This window comes from Daldinia childiae, assembly GCF_008694065.1.
Source record: "Daldinia childiae strain JS-1345 chromosome Unknown Scaffold4, whole genome shotgun sequence".
Taxonomy (NCBI): Eukaryota; Fungi; Ascomycota; class Sordariomycetes; order Xylariales; family Hypoxylaceae; genus Daldinia; species Daldinia childiae.
Genome location: NW_022984645.1, coordinates 882,967 through 902,968, shown reverse-complemented (window position 1 = coordinate 902,968; position 20,002 = coordinate 882,967). Strand labels below are relative to the sequence as shown.

General features: G+C 44.6%; 6 protein-coding genes across 6 annotated transcripts; 2 read left to right on the top strand and 4 right to left on the bottom strand.

The window, feature by feature from the left end:
* Positions 1-3,647: 3,647 nt before the first annotated feature.
* Positions 3,648-4,346, bottom strand: GL218_04561 (Scytalone dehydratase; the record flags this gene model as incomplete). The annotated part of the gene is made up of 3 exons (XM_033581178.1): positions 3,648-4,082; positions 4,144-4,241; positions 4,319-4,346. 3 exons carry the CDS (start codon positions 4,344-4,346, stop codon positions 3,648-3,650), a joined length of 561 nt encoding a protein of 186 aa, XP_033435358.1.
* Positions 4,347-7,384: 3,038 nt separating this feature from the next.
* On the top strand, positions 7,385-8,806 carry GL218_04560 (Riboflavin transporter MCH5; the record flags this gene model as incomplete). Its single annotated transcript, XM_033581177.1, has 3 exons — positions 7,385-7,524; positions 7,589-8,225; positions 8,306-8,806. 3 exons carry the CDS (start codon positions 7,385-7,387, stop codon positions 8,804-8,806), a joined length of 1,278 nt encoding a protein of 425 aa, XP_033435359.1.
* Positions 8,807-9,518: 712 nt separating this feature from the next.
* GL218_04559 (uncharacterized protein) lies at positions 9,519-10,002 on the bottom strand (the record flags this gene model as incomplete). Its single annotated transcript, XM_033581176.1, has 2 exons — positions 9,519-9,532; positions 9,612-10,002. The coding sequence occupies 2 exons, from the start codon at positions 10,000-10,002 to the stop codon at positions 9,519-9,521; spliced, it is 405 nt and encodes a 134-aa protein (XP_033435797.1).
* Positions 10,003-10,456: 454 nt separating this feature from the next.
* Positions 10,457-15,150, top strand: GL218_04558 (uncharacterized protein; the record flags this gene model as incomplete). Its single annotated transcript, XM_033581175.1, has 8 exons — positions 10,457-10,509; positions 10,581-11,074; positions 12,639-12,655; positions 12,707-13,651; positions 14,073-14,166; positions 14,225-14,380; positions 14,444-14,509; positions 14,579-15,150. 8 exons carry the CDS (start codon positions 10,457-10,459, stop codon positions 15,148-15,150), a joined length of 2,397 nt encoding a protein of 798 aa, XP_033435796.1.
* A 222-nt stretch (positions 15,151-15,372) lies between these two features.
* GL218_04557 (uncharacterized protein) lies at positions 15,373-16,083 on the bottom strand (the record flags this gene model as incomplete). Its single annotated transcript, XM_033581174.1, has 2 exons — positions 15,373-15,607; positions 15,671-16,083. 2 exons carry the CDS (start codon positions 16,081-16,083, stop codon positions 15,373-15,375), a joined length of 648 nt encoding a protein of 215 aa, XP_033435803.1.
* Positions 16,084-19,414: 3,331 nt separating this feature from the next.
* On the bottom strand, positions 19,415-20,002 carry GL218_04556 (uncharacterized protein; the record flags this gene model as incomplete). Its single annotated transcript, XM_033581173.1, has 1 exon — positions 19,415-20,002. One exon carries the CDS (start codon positions 20,000-20,002, stop codon positions 19,415-19,417), a length of 588 nt encoding a protein of 195 aa, XP_033435802.1.

The window sequence follows — 20,002 nt, the reverse complement described above, 5'->3', positions numbered from 1 at the left end:
ATGAATACGGTTCTAGGGAATTTCTGATCTAGATGCATTCAGGATGATGGTTTGCATGCCAAGTAACTGGCAGACTAGCTATACGATGAACCAAGACGTAATTGTAAGTAAAATCAAACCCGAGATAGCCGCTAACTGCGATATTCTGAAGATCGCTAGTTCATTTGATATTTTTTTTGTTTACGCGTAGGGGATCCGCTCATGAGAGGGGGGGGGATGCGCCGCGGCAGCACGAGCATTAAGCAAATGGAAGATGCAGGGGCAAGATCAGGTTATTGTCCCTTGATGCCCAGCTAAGGAAATGAGACAATAAAAATAAAAAATAAAAATAAAAAAGACCCGATGAAGGGGGATGTTGTAGTACAAGAAGCAACGACACGGAGTGACAGAAAATACTGGCAACTTCGAAGTTTTTGTACTTTCTAATAAAAAAAAATATACAATCCTGAGCAGTAGCTCCTGTCGACCTTTCGTAATGATGAATTTGGGGTTTTAATGGACCCGACTCAATAATCCTAGTCATTCCCTAGTTAGTACCCTAGTAAATTTAGTGGAGACTTTGGGCAAAACGTGCATGGGTCTCATGCGTGCCGGCTGGGTACTTACGGGATTCTGATAGGTCTTATGGCGGTGAGTACCTGTCATGTATTTTACAAGTATCTAAATCCTTGCTGCTTTTACGTATTTCAATATTCTTAGTACACACACGTCCTCAACACGGATGACCTGAATATGGTCCGGCTTACCACCAAAGTAGCTTTGCAGAAGAGTAACTAACCAATAATTTATTACAATTGAGGCTCAACCGAAAAAAAGGGTGATCGCGAGCGGGGGATTAGAAATTCTAGATGGAAAATGCGGAGTGTCGAAGATTGCGGGGGTACACTAGACTAAGACATCGGCGAAGCTCGCCTTTGTTTGCATGCGTATAAAGTCTATAATTCATAATCCATATAAATCTAAGCCGACTCCCGGCACGCAACTTCGAAATGAACCGGCGGAATGTTGTCGACGGCTGATGTCTCCGATGTTGTGGAACTCGTCCTGTCATTCCACACAGTCTACGCCGTCGAGCTCCTACCTGCTTGATAGGTTAGGTATCTATTTCAGTCAGTTCAAGAATACCTTTGGAGATGCCTCGTTTGTGCCGAGATGCCGTGTACTCCCGGATGATATTTTCGGAATCAAGGCTCTGCGGGAGATGATGCCATTACAGATCAACGTGCATTTTATATATACCCAGGTAGGCATGTGATTGTTAACCCAGAGATAAGTAAAAGATAGACAAGAGATAAACGAATTGCAATAGATGATCCTCGTAGATCCCACCTACTTTTATTAAATTGCTGCATTCTAACATACGATGATTAGATCTTCTAAAGTGACGACTTAGTCAAGATAAGTAAAAGATAGGCTATGTTAAAGCTACTAAAGTCGCTAAAGTTGCAAAAAAAGTAGTTGAAAAGATAAAGCAGCATGGCGCTAAACTTGAGCCGGAAACCCGACTTCTTACAAGTGTACAAGACTAGTACTTGGATGTTTCAACTTCCACGAGGAATACCACGGTCTAAGACTGTTTTGTCTCCAATTCAATTGTTTCTTCAATAGGTTATTCGACGTTTTCATCACCTTATTCCGAAAATTTCTCTCGATTACTACCAAAATGATTGGACCATTTACATGAACAACCTTCATTCGCCTATCATTGTATTGTATTACTTAGATCTCACTTCGAGACCAATCTTTTAATCTATGCCCTCCTGCTTCTAACTTACCTAAGGTATTAATCCGTAACAGTGGCGCAACTAAAATGTGTAGGTAGGCAGGCAGATAAGAAAAAAAAAAAAAAGAGAGGAAAAAAAGAAGGTCGTGGCGTACCATGCCCATGTCCAACGTGACATTAAACCCTCTTGGCGGCTCTTAAAAGACTCCAATCGTCCCCATCACATGACGTCGTTTTACTCGCTTACATGACTCCGCCGCTCCGTATCAGCCAACTTGCGTACCGGCTTAGCAATGCCCAAGGCCTGCTTGCGGACTCGGCGTTCTGGGCATCCAAGACCCAAGACATTGGCAAACAGAATCTGTTCTTCGTGACCAGTTTGCCTGTTTTTTGTTTTTTTTTTGAGAGGGCGAAAGACGTCGTAGCAAGCTTTTCTCAGAGTATGCCGAGGTTTTTACCCCTATGACAAGCTATGACAAGCTATGAGATCCCAGATGCCAATACGTAAGAGAAAGTGTAGCACTACCGAGTTCATCTCAGTTCACCGTTTCCCCGACGTGCTCTTTCGGCCATGCCGGTATCCGGATGTCTCACCGGGGCGCACGTGGGGGCGCTGTCGAACTTATGTTTCACCACACAGGCTGATGCTTTTGAGCTGCGCAAGCACAGCAGGAGATCGGGTCACGAGACTATTTGAACGTCCGTCTGCGGCGCGAAAGATCCAGACCCAACCCATACCTTAAGTACCCATACCCATATGTAATTCTTATCACCGCACGGCTTGCTGCAGTGTTAGGTGCGCATGCGGTTCCCAAGTTCCGGGATTACGGTCCCCCTAATTCAACGACTCAACATTCAGTGTTAATTCGTTGAGAATCTCGACGACAGCGAGCCTCACTCAACCTTTCGGCTTCACGGAAACTATTTCTATGAATTAAGATCCACATAACTAATTTCAATACTACAATTAATATACCCGAATGTTGTTTCCAGAAATTTTTCCATTTTAAGTTCGCGCTCGCGAGAGGGGTACGCGTCTTCTTTGTACACTATTTCACGGTTACCCGCAGGGTCCACTGATGGATGACGCGATACAGTATTTTCACTTATATTTCCAGAAGCCTTTCGGCCTTAGTTTAGTATCTTTCTTGACCGAGATTCAGCTTCTTGACAGCTGGTCTGGTAGTCCCGCTATTGTTACTAAATGTGGTCTGTAGTTCAATGGATCTTTGTATGACAATACGAAAACTTACGAACTACGGCTCGTAACCTTTGGTAAGAATTATCCAGATCCTTCCATAATACCTGCTAAGGGGTTAGTCTGTAGACATCGTTAAAGCTAGTCTTAGCGCCTTGAAATAGGAATATGTAGATAACTAGCATAACGAAACTACTTTCACGTGCAGACATATACACTCGAAGATGCAGCCTTTTATAAGCATAGTAGCATCCCAAGCGCATCAATTGCGACGGGTCATATGAACTACTAGTTATGTAGGTTAACCGTACCGGGTTCAGCCTTTAGTAAAGATGAGATCTGGAAGTTAAAATTTCCCCAGTTTCTCACTAACTCTAATTAAAAGCTGGCGATATTTAATAATTGCGATCGGTTTCGATCGCTGCTTTCTTCTAATACCTAGGTTTTCTTTTAAAAGGGAAATCTCGAGGAAAACCCAAAACTTCCTAGCTACCTACCTATTAATCAGAACAAACGCTCGGGTAGGCTACTCATCTTCCTTCATATGGATTGAGTTGCATCAAGAGATCGTTACGGGATTTGTTAATAGATCATTGGGCGGTTAGACAATAGACTCGAACAACTCATATGAATGGTACCAATGCCAGCGAATCTTTCTTGTTCCAATTATCTGCCATGCGTATGCCAACCATCCGGATGATATCCTTAAATACCTTCAAATAACCCTTATACACGAGCCGCAAGGCCCTCTAACTTAACCGGGATACCCTCTGCCTTCGCAGCAATGGCATCTCCAAACTCCTCGCGGCCATTAGCAAACACCTTCTCAAAGTCGTACTCACTCCAGCGGATATCGGGATTGAGACCAGCAAACTTCCAGACACCGTCAACCTTGCGGTACCAATGGACGTTGGTAGAATGAGCGTGACCCTTAACAGCGACCTGGCTGCGCGTCGGGTCTGTGTACCGCTGGTGCGGCACGCGCAGCTGATGTGTGCCTATGACCTCTGTGTCCGATACCTTCTCCCATTTGGAGCCACCAATAAAGTGCTGTGTCTTGAGCAGCGGATCCCCTAGCACTGCCGGGGACGAAATCATAGTCACGAATTCCTCGGCCGGCATCGCCTCCCAGAGCTTGTCTAGGAACGAACGGTAGTCAATCTATCAAAAGTTAGGCCACAACGGAAACCCCTGGCTTGAAGATAGGATATAATTAACGCACGCGCAGAGTAGGCGCTATACACTCTCGTAGTCTATTCCAGTCCTTGGTGTCGTAGCTGTCCGCCCACTCGACTAAGCAGGCCTGTAGACCGAGGTAGTCTAATTATCATCAGTATGCACAATCTAATGTTTGATGCAACCTATGCTAGGCTCTAGCAAGGATGTATTTGCCATACCCTCGAAACTAATATTTCCGGTAGTCATCTTGTGGATCTTTTGAGAGCCGCGATTGTAGATTGTGGGGTATTCAGATTAAATTATATGCAGTGAGAGAACCCTCATACTTTTATTTCAGCCTTAAGAGTAATTCGTATATGGCCTCTTCTTAACTTATATTTGTAAACGGATCCCCCACACGTCCGATATTTAATTAGGGATGTCCGCCTTAGCTGACTGGAATTTTGCGTAACCCGACTGTATGGGAAAGCCTTTGAACGTAGTCCGCGCCGGAGTTCCCCACCTACTATTATATTCTAAATCGGGAGCTTAGGATTTAGTTATTACAACTCAGACAACATTATAAAGTGCCCCTTTCCCATGCGCCGTGGCTAATATTTTCTGTCAGACTTACTCCCTTAATAGGATGTTTGCGACAGCTGAGTCTGAGTCCTTGGAATGTTATAGTGTAGTGCTTGGTTCATATGTAGGGCGATCAATATCGAGATCGGAGCTTACCTTTACATACCTACCTAGGTACCTTAGGTACCTACATGTATGTAGATACCCGCCGGAGCCGGCAGTTACCATCATTTGCATTAGTCCCCGCACGGCTCGCAGCATTAGGGTGATACAGCAGAACAAGTTGCCCGAAAGCTATCATATCATGTGTAGCTAATCGCGTGGCTAGTATAATTCAAGTGTTACTAACTAATGCGACATAATTTGAAAGCGGTGAACATAACAAATAACATGTCTTGCGCCATATGCAATGGTTGTTCCACAGTAGACGAGATTATCATGCAAAGTAATCGAAGTAAGGACCTAACATTCTACAAATGTCACGTAATATACATCATCATCAAAAGGGTTAGGTAGACGAATAAAAGGTGACATGGTAAAAATATACCTAGGTATCTTATAAGTAAGCCTGGAGAAGAAACGCTCAATACTTGTATATCTTTAATTTGCTACATATTCTTTTATAGGGATACCTATAAAGAAGATAGTCCTCTATATCTGCATACCATCGTCTAAATGTAATATCTCTAGCTAGGTTACCCAGGTGGAATTATTAACTACATACTTCGGACTTAAGCTACCTTGCAAATAGTAACTTTCAACTTTGGATGTAGACTAACTACACTGCTTGGTAAGGTACGTATAGTCACTGGTGCAAATACTGAACTCCGCAAAGGAGTCATCTGGATCCTCTTTCATAAGAACGTGACTGTCTAGATAATGGTGCGCAAGTCTATCTGCGAAGCATCTCCCTTCTCTACGGGGAATCTGGAGCTTCTACACCTCGATTTTGGTGATTTGACCACCATCAAAAAAAGTCGGCCAAGACATTCCTTTCTAAGGAATAGCGCTTGGACGTCTTATTTAACACGAGCTACAGACAGAGACCAACAACCTAGGGCCGTTTCTTTTCACTCATTGAAACTAATCGAAACGATAAAGGTACCTAGGTATTTCTGGAGAGCACTGCCCGCGTCGTCTGGATATTCTCTTCATCAGGCGAGCGCATGATCCTCGTAAAGGGCGACGTCGACATGGATAACCTAGATTACAAGAAGGACATATTCTGTGTGTATAAGCATGGCATTAGCAAGGTGGGTAATTACTATCATGCGACTGAGTACCTAACGCCCGACGATATCGAAAGGATGGCATTCCTAGTGCCGTATGCTTTCCGAAATTAGACCCTATCGTGCATCGACCAACTTATGGCCTTAGTGATCCTGGGGTGAACAAGAGCTAGAACGCTCTGATAGAATTGCAGGCATTAGATCCGGGTGCTTTCAAAACAGACATTTCAATGCACTCGAGATGCTCTACAGGAAGGATATCGTAGAACCTGTGATTCTTGGGGTGTATGCGGAATTGTTCGCTGGCCTCTCAGATAAAGTAATATTCGGACAGTCGGGTGATTGGTATAAGTTTTCTTTCCTTTCCTTTCCTTCTTCTATTTTCGTCGATTGCTTCCCTCCTTTTCCGTGGGTACATACGGAATACAAGGTGCTGACATGATCCGTCTTCAGTCGTTCCATGGGGTCGGTTTGGCAAGATTCAAAAGGATCTACTCCATAGATCAAGACCCTAGTTGGAGGGAAGCACCGGGCTTGCTCCAAAGTTTCGGGACTGGACGGAGCAGCAGGTAAAACCTTACGTGTGATTATAATCTGAATATCCTTCGATTATTTGACGAGAGCAATGGACCGGAGATGTTGCATGCATTTATGTATCTGTGGTGGGGGATCTGGTTGAACTCGAATCCTACCGAAAATTTTCGACGGTAGGCTATGTATGTATCTCAGGGGTCAACTTTTTTTATGTACGCATTACATAGGTACTAGAGACAGTTATCATCCCATACTTCGGATGTTCAACCCCTGCTTTCCCGTTTTTTATTCTCACAAATAATAACAGGGCTCTGTCAATTCTACATAACAGGAAGGATCTTTCAAATTTCTTAATTGCCCCAAGTCTTGCAGCTAGCTAAGTTAGGCTAAGTATCACTTCGGGACACATACCTAGGGAGAGTGTTACTATGTAGTCTAGACCCAAAGACACTTGCATACTTCCCCCTTTTCATATTATAGTAACACAAGCCTTGCTTATACATTAAGTTGTAAGCTATAAAATATTTCACTCCCCCAACCCGTCCCGTTGATGTCATCGCAAGTGCCGTAAACTATCTCCAAGTTCAAGTCCCTAGCGCCTACTTATTAGAGGGCCGCGCCGAGGTTATGCAGAGAATCATTTCTATAAGAGTTTAGCCGATGCTAGATGTTACATACCCGACCACTTTTGACATAACTACCGAAAGGGCGCATTGCGCTTACCCTGCACTTTTTAGTATCCAACTAGTAAGATCTATAGAAACGGGCGCCTTCCGTTTGTCGGTAAACCCCTATCCAAATAAACTCAGATAAATCTAGATAAAGCGACTATACTTTAAATACACAATTAAGATATAGGCACATCTTAACTACAATCAAGCACTCCTTCAAGTCTTCAGCAGTTAAATTACCTTACCCACAATCCCAATATATAAATTAGTTAGTATATTGAGCGAGGCAATGAATTCGGATAAGGAGTGCTCCATAGCTGTTACAGCCTCACCACCTAGTGAGAATGAGACCACTCCGGTTGTAGGTCCTATCGATGTCGCACCACCACCCGATGGTGGTGCCGGATGGATTCAAGTTTTTGTTGGACAGTAAGAGTTTCATTTGCCTTTTTCACTATCATAACGATAATAGTTCTAATGAAACTGCTTAAAGTCTTGCCCTATTCAACACATTTGGGTGGTTCAATAGCTATGGTATCTTCCAGGACTACTACACGGAAGAGCTAAACCTACCGCTATCAGCCGTTTCTTGGACGGGCAGCGTGCAAGTCTTCCTGTTAGCCTGCATAGGAATGTTCTCAGGTCGACTCTTTGACGCAGGTTACTTCCGCTCGTTGATCATGATCGGTTCTATTCTACAGATTCTTGCTGTATTCATGGCGTCCATTGCTACCGAGTATTGGCAGCTCTTCCTAGCTCAAGGCGTCTGTGGTGGGCTCGGCGCCGGCATCCTGTACTGCCCTATAATCGCATGTGTGTCTACTTATTTTGCTCGAAAGCGAGCACTTGCGATTGCCCTTGTCACAAGTGGTGGCGCTACAGGCGGACTGGTATTTCCTATCATTGCGCAGCAACTTCCAGACAAGATTGGATTTCCTTGGACTATGAGGATCATGGGATTTGTAGTCATGTTTAATGCATCCGTAATGTTAATATTTGCCCGCACACGACTGCCACCGCGACCAAGGGGGCCAGTTGTCGAATGGACTGCATTCAAGGAGTTGCCCTATTCACTCTATACAGCCGGCGCTTTCTGTGTCTTGTGGAGCGTGTATCTAATATATAATTACGTGAGTATAATTCTAATTTCTATATTCCTGTAGCATTCTGAGTTATCTTTATCATAAACACAAGCTGACGATTTCGCTAGATAAATCACTATGGGAGGACAATATTACATATGGAGCCTACAACTTCGCTTAATACTCTCTTCATCGCCAACGCAGTTGGTGTGCCAGGGAGAATAATACCAGCACTTATCTCCGATGCGTACCTTGGCCCATTTCGGACACTAGTGCCGCTTGCTATCAGTGCGAGCGTACTCTATTTCGGCTGGATTGGCGTGCGGGATCCAACCGCCCTCTATGTCTTTGCCGTTCTATCTGGTATTATTAACGGCGGCGTCCAGACTATCGCCATGGCCGGCCTACCGTCGTTGACAAAAGATTTAAGTAAAGTAGGTACCCGGTCCGGTATGATCATGACCGTTGGTTCCTTCGCTTGCTTAACGGGACCACCAATTGCCGGCGCGCTGATCGACGTTGCAGATGGGCGATACTTGTATATGCAAATATGGGCTGGCTGTATTATGCTGTTAAGTGCCTTCTTTGTTGCGGCTTCGTGGTATGCACGTTCAAAGCAGGGTTCATAGTAGACTACTAGAGCACTCCACTAGCGTCATAATTACGTTCATTGCCTTATAGAATGTAATAGATATAGCGATGCAAAATTACTGGCTTTGCTGAGTCCCTTTGATGTCTCTTATAAGCCGTATGCGTGCGTTCATTATCGTCTTATAAGAGGCATTCTGCTCATTGACAAACAGGTTATTTCTATTGTTTGGCTCAGTCATAGCTCAATAGAGTATTTACGATAAGATGTTTATCCACAGGGTTCCAGAAGGGATGAAATATAAAAATAGGTAGGAAATAATTAAAAAGGAACAACTGATACTCATTCTCATGATACATAAATACTCTAGTCTTCCTTTTTCTGAAGGGAGCCTCATAATTACTTAGGTTATAGCCTTGCATCTAGTACTAGTCAAGAGAGATGATGTCCAAGTAAAAGCCAGCATCGAGGTGCCCATAGACAGCCCTTGAAGAGGATGGGAATTAGAACATCAAGCAACTGGAAAAGCCCCACAAGGAACGCCAACACCTGTCCGACATCGAATATATCGTCTACACCGCTGAGATTATTCTCTCTTATTACGTACTCAGTCGACATTATGGACAATATGACCATGGCCAACGAGAGAAGCATGAGTGTAATCTCGGTTTGAGGTCGACAGAAACGGTATCGTGACTTTTCTCCAACTCCTTTTTTAATGTAAGCAGTGGCAGCCCACGCAAGCAGTCCGATTATGATAACAAGGCTAATGATCGAGATCACTTTTCCGAACGTTTGAAACCAACCATCTAATGTAGATTTACCGAAGAATACGATCTGCATACACGGAGTTCCTTGCATGGTGTCCTGGCCAACAAAGAAGAACCAGCAGCCGTACGCCGACAGAGCGGCGTAGAATAGGAGCCGGCAAGTACCTGTAAAGAAATTGATATCGGTTACGCAGCTTACAGTCAAGCTCGACAGTGCGCCTACAAGCATCCAGAAGACTATGATAACTTCGAAGGCGTGAATAGTACCTTCATGTGTAGAGAGAAGCGTGCCGGCAAAGATGGCTAGTTGCAGGAGTAAGTTGATGGTTCTGTTCACAGCTTCTTCTTCCTGCACAAATAGTGTGACAAATAGCGTCGTCACCGATTGTGCATAGAGGCCGAGTCTAATTCCAATTCCATAGATGTCAGCATTGCCGTCTATTTCGCAATCCCCGGAAGATTTCATTTTTAGGGGCAGCTCAAGGGCCTTTTAGCTAACCATAACTTGAGCATTAATAAATTTTGGTTCAATATTAACTTGAAACGTCATACTCTGTGTATTATTCTCCGAGGAGCTGTATATTCTCATAAGGTAGAGAGACAGCGTCACGGGGCGTTTTAGCGAATCATGCTGCCTGGCAACCGGGGGGGGGGGGGGGGGGGGGGGGGGGGGGAGTTGGATAAGAAACTTTATAAACAACCAGATGTGCCTAGTTGCAGCCTTAGCGTGTTGCTATACCATTGCTGTGGAAGTTCTAGACCATTCTGCCTATGATCGAAACCGTTACCTTAGCTGCAAGCGAGAACGTTGGTTGGAGCCTGAAGTGATAGGCACACAACTTAAAGAGGGGTTTGTGAAAGGTCAATTGTTTGCTCCCCGAAAACAATCGCCAACATAACTTTTATTATATACTGCAACCATGGCGGAAAATAATTCAGGTTGTCCGATCCAAGGTAAACCAGACCTGTACGGGTTAGTTCAGTACTTGATTCTATATTGTTCTTGACATATATTGACATATACTAAACCTATTATTTACCTAGGCTTGGTGTACGCCTTGGTCTTTACCTACAATTCATCGCTATCGTGCTCGCGAGACCATCATTGAAACACGCTTTCAAAGCCATCACTAGCTCAACTATAGCCTTCGTCCTTGCTAATTTCATCGTACTCGTCAAAGAGAGTGCATCGAGGACTCTATTTGCTCCGGAGGCATACCTCCTTTTCTTCCTCCTCATTCCACAGCTCATGGTGAACGTTATAAACATTGATGTATCGAGGGAACATGTAAATATCCGTAGTACCATCACCCTCCTCTTGTGGGGATCATTTTGCTTCTATTTCAGCTGGTTCTGGTGGGTAGGACTAGACGTCTTACCGATTTCCGGTTGCGAAGATGAATTTGGGTTCTTCTTCACCAAGATCAGCCTCCGGGGTTGGTTCAGAACTTTTAACAAGATCCTTTGGACAATATCAGATATTGGATTTTTCATAATGATTTCATCGACTGCGATTCAGGCCTTGGTGACATATTTCAGTAAGTTACATATAAACTACAACTAAAGATATACTTGGGTAGTTAGGGTTAAGGGTAGCCTGAGGAGAAGAAGGAGGTGGTAGAGGACCAATCTCATCCCCCGATTTCCATCACTAATAAACTTTCCGTAGATCCAAGAGTCGAAAGGCCTACCAACGAAAAAAACACCGTCCACAACACAATTCAACATATTTTTCTGCAGGGTTGGAGTTTTTTCCCGTTTGCTATATTTGTCTCTGGTGCTGAAATAACACTTCAGTACAATAATATCCGGGGTGTTAACACCGTAAACACAGCCAGTCAGCTCGTACCTTTAGTCCTTGCCCTTGGCTTATTGGTGCACGTCATTGGAAATACGTTAATGGGACTAGCCTATGGGTTCCGACATGCTTTCGACGAGGATGTAGCAGGTTCGTGAACCGTCAAACCCCGCTAATCCTTCGTATAGACTTCTGACATCTGAAACTAGGCGGGCTGAATAATGACAACGATGATAATAATAATTCAACACGAAGCGACCTCAGATGCGAGCTGCGGGAAGAGCGGGGGTGGCTAGGCATTATTGGCCGCCTTCTTTTCCGACTTAATTGTGCATTTACTGTAGGATACAATCAGGAAGAAGTGAGGCCGAGGCATCCAAGTAAGCTAAATTCCTATTCGAGTAGAATTCGGCGACTTACCTACGTTCAGATTCCGGCACGGGTTGCCCAAAGAGGAGTCATTGTACAGAATTAGACATCGAGTTGGAAGGTGGTCCGCGACCTTAAATCGGACCGCAATTATTGGCCCCCAATATCTAAGATGAATACGATCAAGTGGAGCGAGGGAGTATTACGAATACTAACTACATTAGATTAGACGCAAGGATGATGATAGATCACCTTAACAATACAAGATATAGATACTTGGTTTTTACTACAGTACCGCGATGCTTTGATGTTCAGTTCAACGTTACATACGTGCAATACTGCGATACTGCGATACTGCGATACCTAATTCCGCTTTTCCAGCCTGGTTCAGCAAAGCAGACGGACACTAGAGTGTTACCCACTGTGTAATTTAAACTAATGCCGTTAAGTGGAAGAGAAGTACGACTGTATCGCACAAGTAAGCACAACTGCTGTCAACCTGCTACGTAGCATACCTATAGGCGATTCATTTCAAGTTACTCATATTAATACACCATATAGAAACGCCATCAATAATCAAAGCCTACTTCAGAAGAGCCTGCTGATCAAGTTGTCTATGAGTTTGTAGGATTGTCGTTGCAGTGAGGCGACTGCTATTGCATGAGCATAGGACCAATAAGCATAGCCCATGTGGTCACGCTACATGATTACATGCATTAAGTGAAGTGAGGATTTCTTGATTTCGGGACGATAGCCTATCGAACCTGAGGCTCTTGTGTTTGAAGGTTACACTACTTATAACTCTATACTCGAGACAAATGATACAAAACTGGGCTCTGGTGGCGCGGGCTCTGTCCCGCGACTTCTTCCCTCTTCAGTATTCCAAGACCTATATACAAGTAGGGGACTCAACTTAATGGCTGAATCTGACATAGAAAGCGGTGCTGAGGACGTAAGTTGTATAATTAGGATGGAGTGAAATCATAAGCTAACTCATTCCTAGTCTCCGGGACAGCAGCTTCACAACATGTTGGAAACAAGTATTGCAGACTGGTCGGAGCTTGGCTCAGATGCCTCCGCCACTGAAGACGATATTCTAAGCAGCGACGGCCCTGGGCAGCTCTGTAATGTCAAGACATTGTACGAGGGCGAATCCAAATGTACTTGTTGCATGAATTGGGTAGAGGAGCTGCCAAAAGATATAGGGCCGTCGGCGGAAGAAGAGAATGAAAGCAGGCGCCACGCACTTCTAATCCGCATGCAAAGAAATCATAACGATGGAAAACCGATGGTTCTCCATTCCATCGTTATCCAGAGTTCTTACCTGAAGTCGATGCTGGGTGAATTATTCGAAGAGTACTCAGGAATAACTACGACGCTCAAGAAGTTGGTATTTAGGGCACCGTTTCACTGCTTCTTTTATGAATGGAACCGTCTCGAGAAGATCGTCCGTGAGATAGAAGACCCCGTCAGCAAGAGTCATGCGCGTCTACTACGGCGGGTTCTTAGGTCGGAATTGAGAGAGACTATTTCGCAAAGCAACGATTTGAATCAGAACGGAGTCATCACTTTCGACTATCTGTGGTCAATTTTCAAACCTGGTATTGATGTCTACGCTTTGGAAGATGGGTATGATCGCATTTACAAGCTTCAACGGGCTCAATACATCACAGGTCTCGGTGGCCAATTCTTCCAGGTGACAGTCAACGAGATTGATTATGATGGAGATACTTCTGGCTATATGTCGAAGGCCCTCCTCATTTTCAACTTTCCAGGCACGATGAAAGTCAGCGATCTTGATGTTTTCCCTGCTTCTTACCATCCAAGATTGGGCGAGGTTAAGGAAACTCTTAGAAAGCGAGGCGAGAAGTTTAGGGATATTCACCTTAAGCCGTATTACTACGGTGCGTACAAAGGTATAGTTGTAGATGGAAAGCAAAAGCGCAACGTGAGTGTTTATTCGCAATGGTATTCGAAAAGAGGAAATCTAATAAACATACTTATACAGGTTGACGGAAGAATTGTGGTTGATCCCTCCTCGTATGCAACCTTTACCGACGGCTGTATCGATTTGATACCATTAGATTCCAGTCTCTTGAAACCAGGAATGATGGTATCCGATCAAGCACACAAGCCTATCCCTCCTTATCCAGGCCCTCCCGGAAGGCTGAATGTAAATACTACAGTGAAATCCGCATTATATGATAACCAGAAGAAGTTTGAAGTTAATAATAGATACCTAGGGACCAACAATTCCTCCTCCACAGCCCCCACCACCTCTTCCTATAATTCATAGGGCCGGACCGAGGCGGGTAATTAAGCATTGTAAGCAATAATGCAAAGTTAGACTGGGAGGGTAACTAAACTAGAATATCACAGCACGAACGCAAGAACTGACTGACGACCTGCTGCATTTATGCACCGGTTATGTACGAGGATACTGCTTTAAGATTAAGAAGTGGGGTGAGTATTCCTAGTGAAAGAGTTGATTATTGCATCCGTTGCTTATTACATCCTATAGTCATATTCCATATCGACAATATCCAAGATATCCAATGGCGCGATGACGCATTTGACAGTCTCGTACTGGCTGGTGGGTACAAGAACCTGATCATGACATTTGTTGAGAGTCATGTCGAGAACAAGGATAGATTCGATGATGTAATCGAAGGAAAAGGTATTGGGGCTCTCCATCTTAACTCGTTCATGGAATTGAAGCTGATGCTTGAATAACGTATAGGGCAGGGCATCAGTATGCTTCTTGAAGGACCTCCAGGTGTTGGCAAAACTCTTACGGCAGAAGCTGGTAAGTATCTATTTTGAAGAGACACTTTAAACTTATAGTTTCTAACATACTCTCTTAACAACTATGTAGTGTCGGAAAAGTTGAGACGCCCCCTTTACCAATTGGGCGCTGGGGAACTCGGGGCCGAACCTGATACGGTAGAAGAGAACCTCAAGATGATTCTCGAAACAGCCGCTAAGTGGGATGCGGTTCTACTCCTTGACGAGTGCGACGTTATCCTCGCCGAGCGCAGCAACGATAGTCTTGGTCGAAATAGCATTGTTGCTATCTTCTTGCGTTTGCTTGAGTATTATCGCGGCATGCTATTTATGACTACCAACAGAGTCGAAGCCATGGACCCGGCATTCCAGAGTAGAATCCATCTGACTATCCACTACCCCGTTCTAGATGTACCGGCGCGCCGACAGATTTGGGAACGATTTATCCAGAATTCTCATCAGAAGTCGACATTGCTTCCACATAACTTCCTCGAATTGCAGTCTATCCCTATCAATGGGCGCGAGATTAAGAATGTGATCAAGACTGCTCAATTACTAGCAAGCCACGAAAGGGGTCCTTTAACTATGGAGCACATTCGTACTGCATTGGGCGTGTCGCGGGTTGGTTATAAGCCTAGAGCCGAGATAATTCATTGCGAATGAATGAATCTGGTCTATTATGCGATGCTTGTCGGTCGTTTTATAGAGACTTGGAACACCGGGGCATCTGATGACATCTATCTTGATTCTGAATGTTACAGCTTCATACGAGGGTCTGAGGCGGGTTTTTCTCTTTATCTTAGTTATTAGGGCTACATTAGAAATGCTGCGTCAAAACAGGTCTAAAATGCCCCGCGATAAGTCGTATAGGACTGAGCTATCTTTTTATGCTTTGATTCTGCCCCTGAACTTGTGGGTGCTATGATCCCGGTGACGGGAAGTCGCGTAAAGATCATTTAGTGGTTGTAGTTCTTCGCTAGTACCTAGGCTTCCTGGGGCGTGCATGTTGGGCATGTTGGGCATGTTGGTTCTTATTACCCCTGTCAAATCGGTGCTGATTCCTCGAGGAAAACTGCGGGGAAGATGATCATCGTCTGCCATGATGGAAAATAAACCATCACTAATTCAATGTACCATGTAGTCCTTGGGAGCGATCGTGCGGAATAACTTCAATTTTCATTACCTCCACCTCCGTATTACCCATCCGAGGAAGCTGACGCCTGTGATCCAATGGCCCATAGCTTTAAACCTCAGCTTGTCGCCCCCATTTAACCAGACTACCAACCCATCCCCAAACCTCACCAGAGATAGAACGGCTGCGAACGTAGTGACGGCGGCTGAATTTCCCTGCCATTCCAAAGCAACCAGGGTCAGGCCATAGCTCATCTCACGAATACCCTTAAAATACATGAGCGGCGATGTAAAGCTAATGCCAGAATCATCGTACTGATCCGTCGGGAAAGGGCCGTCATCATGAATGTCAAACGGCAGGCCGATGTTATTATATTCCTTCTCTGGCGAGAATATAGCCATAAGACCACGGGCAAAGCATGCCGTGCCAAGCATGTACGAAGAAAAGGGCGAAAACGCAGCCATTTTGAGGGGGACTTCCTATTATAGACTATAGTAGGTAATGCGGAACTAGACTCATGATGTTAATTTTTAGAAAAAAATAGTTGTTTTTTACATTAATACATCGATGTAGTTCTCTCGTATAGGGTTAGCTGGATCTATATTGGATTAAAGAGAGACAAGCGAGTGCAGTCCATTCGCCGTCTCTTATCTGCTTACGTAACCTGTAATACGTGTTTTTAGTTTACTGGACCCATAATAAAAACCTCACTTATCCGTACGTCTCGTCTTTAAGATAGTGATCTCTTTAGCTGGGAATATCCTAGCCTAGTGCATATGGTCCACCATTCTAAAACAACAGTGGAAGTGCCGAAGCCTTGGAAAATTTCTGTAGATACCTCTTAATTGATAATTTTTTTCTAGTGAAAGTCGTTGTTGAGTCCGAACTCAACTCCGTCTAAGCAGATGTGTACGATACTTAATACTTTTTTATTTCCTTTCAAATGCTTGCGACGGCAACCCTTAGGTATTTGATACTACGATAATGCGCTTGGTTTCGATTCAGCTTCTAGCATCTGGTATCTCGGCGGCTTACGTCCAATGGCAACATTGCGATGATTACACACCCGATGCGAGCAGACTCATCCCGGAGAGTCTATCTGCTAGTTTAATACATACCAATGACACTCATGACCAGCTTTCTCTAAGTGTTGTGCGCTGGTCGAGGGACAGCGAATGTGATGGATGGGCTGCAGAGATAACGTCCATGGATGTCACTCTTAATATGTTTGGCCACATGAGTTCTCACCATCCCAAGACCAACACAATTTGTCGGCAACTATCATCAACCAACAATCAATATAGCTTGCGCTTTGACGTGGTTATTGATACAATAAGATTCCATTCCCTTTCTACCTTTCACACTACAATTCATCTAATTGGCCTTGATACAAATGAGAAGGGCTGCCTACAGGCTAACATTACCCCTGAGATTAATTCTTCTTTGCGAGCGGCGCTACGATATGTACCAATAAGTGTTCTCTTTTTCGTCCTATTTATCGGCATTGCTAGGTATGTCTGTGACACCTCTCAACAGGCAGAGGGTTCACTTCGAGCCATTCTCCCAGGGTTTGCCGACTGCTTGCAGTACCTCCAGTTCATCTTCCTCACGGGAAGCTTAAGCCTTTTTTATCCTGGTTTCTACCAACCAGCGGTTGGTCGTCTGGGATGGATGTCGCTCTTTGCGGATGGTTTAATTCCTCACGAGTTTACTTATGCTAGTATCAATGATGGCATCTACGAGATAAACGGTACATACGGTGGCACGTTCGGCCTCGAGTTAATGACTCAAATTGTCGGCGCACCTACGACAATGGGTACATGGCTGAATATGGTCATACTCATCGTTGTCATCGCAGCTCTATCTGCCATATGCATAGAAACTTTCTGGCTCTTGAACCGACCCGTTGGTTCAGATACTGGTCTGCGTCGCACTTTCAATCGTACCTTACACGTTGTTTTATCCTACTTTATGTTACCTTTAATAGCACTATCGTGTTACCAGCTTGACAATGCGTCACATCTGCCATCTTGGCATATTTTTCTTGCTTCTGTTTTTATATTGAGTATTCTTAGTGCATTTGCCTGGCTGTTCTTGCAGATACCGACGCGAAGTCTAGGTATTCTGATATTCAACGGACGCAGGCAATACCATCAGATATCTTCATCAGATGTGTTGACTCAACAACATAAATCATTCGTCGTTGTTCTTTTCGTATTGGTATTCATCCGTGGTGTCGCTATTGGTGGGCTTCAGATATCGGGACAAGCACAGTTGGCAGTCCTTGGATCATGCGAACCTCTCTTACTAGCATGCGTCATTCAGTTCCAGGCGTATAACTTGCTCTCGATTGAGACGGTGTCTGCGGTCGCCCGGCTTGTGGTGCTTTTATGTATGGTGGCCTTTGTGCCCGGAGTCGCATCGGATGATGCAAAGAGTGCTATAGGGTACCTGATCCTTCTTGTACATGCATGTATACTCTTCTTTGGATTTTTCATTCCAGCCGTGATGCAGTTTGGGCAGTTATGTTATCAACAGCCGAGCGATTCGGCTCCTTCGGTACGTCAACTAGATGCCAATAAAATAACATGCATAATACGGGAACTAACAAGATATATTACTTACCAGGTTTATGGTCTTCGCCAGCTTCATCGACGGGAGGTTCTAAGAACTAACTTACCAGACCGCCCTGGACTTTCTCCTTCCCCAGACAATGATATCTCTTATCGAGATAGTACCGTGTATCATGAATCTATATATCATTCGGATAGCGGCAGCAGCTCTCACCATGACCCTACTTCAGTTTCAGGTCGGGGCTACTACCGGCCCCCGCGGCATAGTCGCTTCCCCCCCCAGCATTCTATGGATCTCTTTCAGGAGCATAATCCATCACAGAACACACACCCAGATGATCAATATGCGGACCTCAATTCTACAAGCCACTCAGGGACATCGTACGAATCTAGTTCCTCAGGTTCTTCAGGGACCGGTATATCATCTGCTGAGGGACCTACTAATACTGGCACGAAGTCTTTGCATCCGCGGTGGGGTGATTATTCCTTCCGTGAATCGGATCTATATTACGGCACGCCAAGACCGGTACCGGCAGAAGGTACTACGATTGAAGCTCCTGGAGCTACGGATTCGAGCCCTTCAATGCACCCCCTTTCCCTACAACGGTTATGGGCGAGAATATCCAGAGGATCGAGTACGACGGAAAGGGGTTTCTCTGTCGCCAGACCTCCTCGACCTCCTGACCTTCCATCTTAAATTAGTGTAATTGTAATTATATTTCGAGGAGTCCTTCGACGTAGCTAATCCACAAGCTTACCTAGGTATTATTGTAGCTTATCTTATTCTGAATAAGGGCACTTCCAGTGTCTTTGATACTCGAGTCGATTAAAACCTCCTAGATCTTGTAACCTATCGTTGGGATACCCCACTGGCATGTTGCGGGAGTTTTACCGCGGCCTATCTCCTATCGTTGCTAATAAAGCCGACGGGATACGAGCGTGAATATTCTTCCGAGATTAAATAATACTCATAATAGAAACGCTCAACGCGGGCGGGTCTAAGCATTTTATCCAGTGGGAGTCAACAAAGTCCGAAAAGGTGACAGAAATAAATGCAACTTATTTATGACAACGTGGAATTTACATTCTATGTTTTTTTAGTTACCTATAATGCTCTCTACTATATTAAAGAAGACAACGACTTGAGAACCTATGGTCTAACTTCAAAGCGTTTAATACATGCATATCAATCCACCTTTACGATCAATCTCTACCATCTCCTTTAGTCATCGTCCTCTTCGTCAGTTGTCTCTTCTTCGTCGTCATCATCTTCGTCATGCTGTGCCTCGATATCAAATCTTTCCTTCGCGTCGTTTAGTGTATAGTCCGCAAAAGACACCCCCGACAACAATAGATACGCATCTTCAAATTTGAAGAAATACTTATCCAACTTTCCCCCCTTTCCTTTCTTGCCGTCCATCACGTAGACCCATAGTAACCCGCCGTCTTCCTTCCAGTCTTTCTTTGTCACTACGACAAAGGCCTTCGGATAGACAGATATATCTCCTTTGGAGCCGCGACCTTTCCCTTTATGAGGCTTGACCCCTTTATCCGCGGCGACATGAGCGGCGACCACATCGCTGAGCGTCTTACCCGCAAAATCAGCCTCGGGTTGTGCGATTTTGATTATGGGTGTCTCATTGTCTTCCTCGAACCACTCTTCTTGCAGGCCGGCGGCGACCTCAGTTAAGTTGACACCGGGGATGAGGTTGTAAAGATAGAAAACAGCGTCGCCCCAGTGGTATTTTCCGTATGTGGTGAGTTCGGGCGCAGCTTCTGGAAGAGTCAGGTCTAGGGATGTAGACGCCAT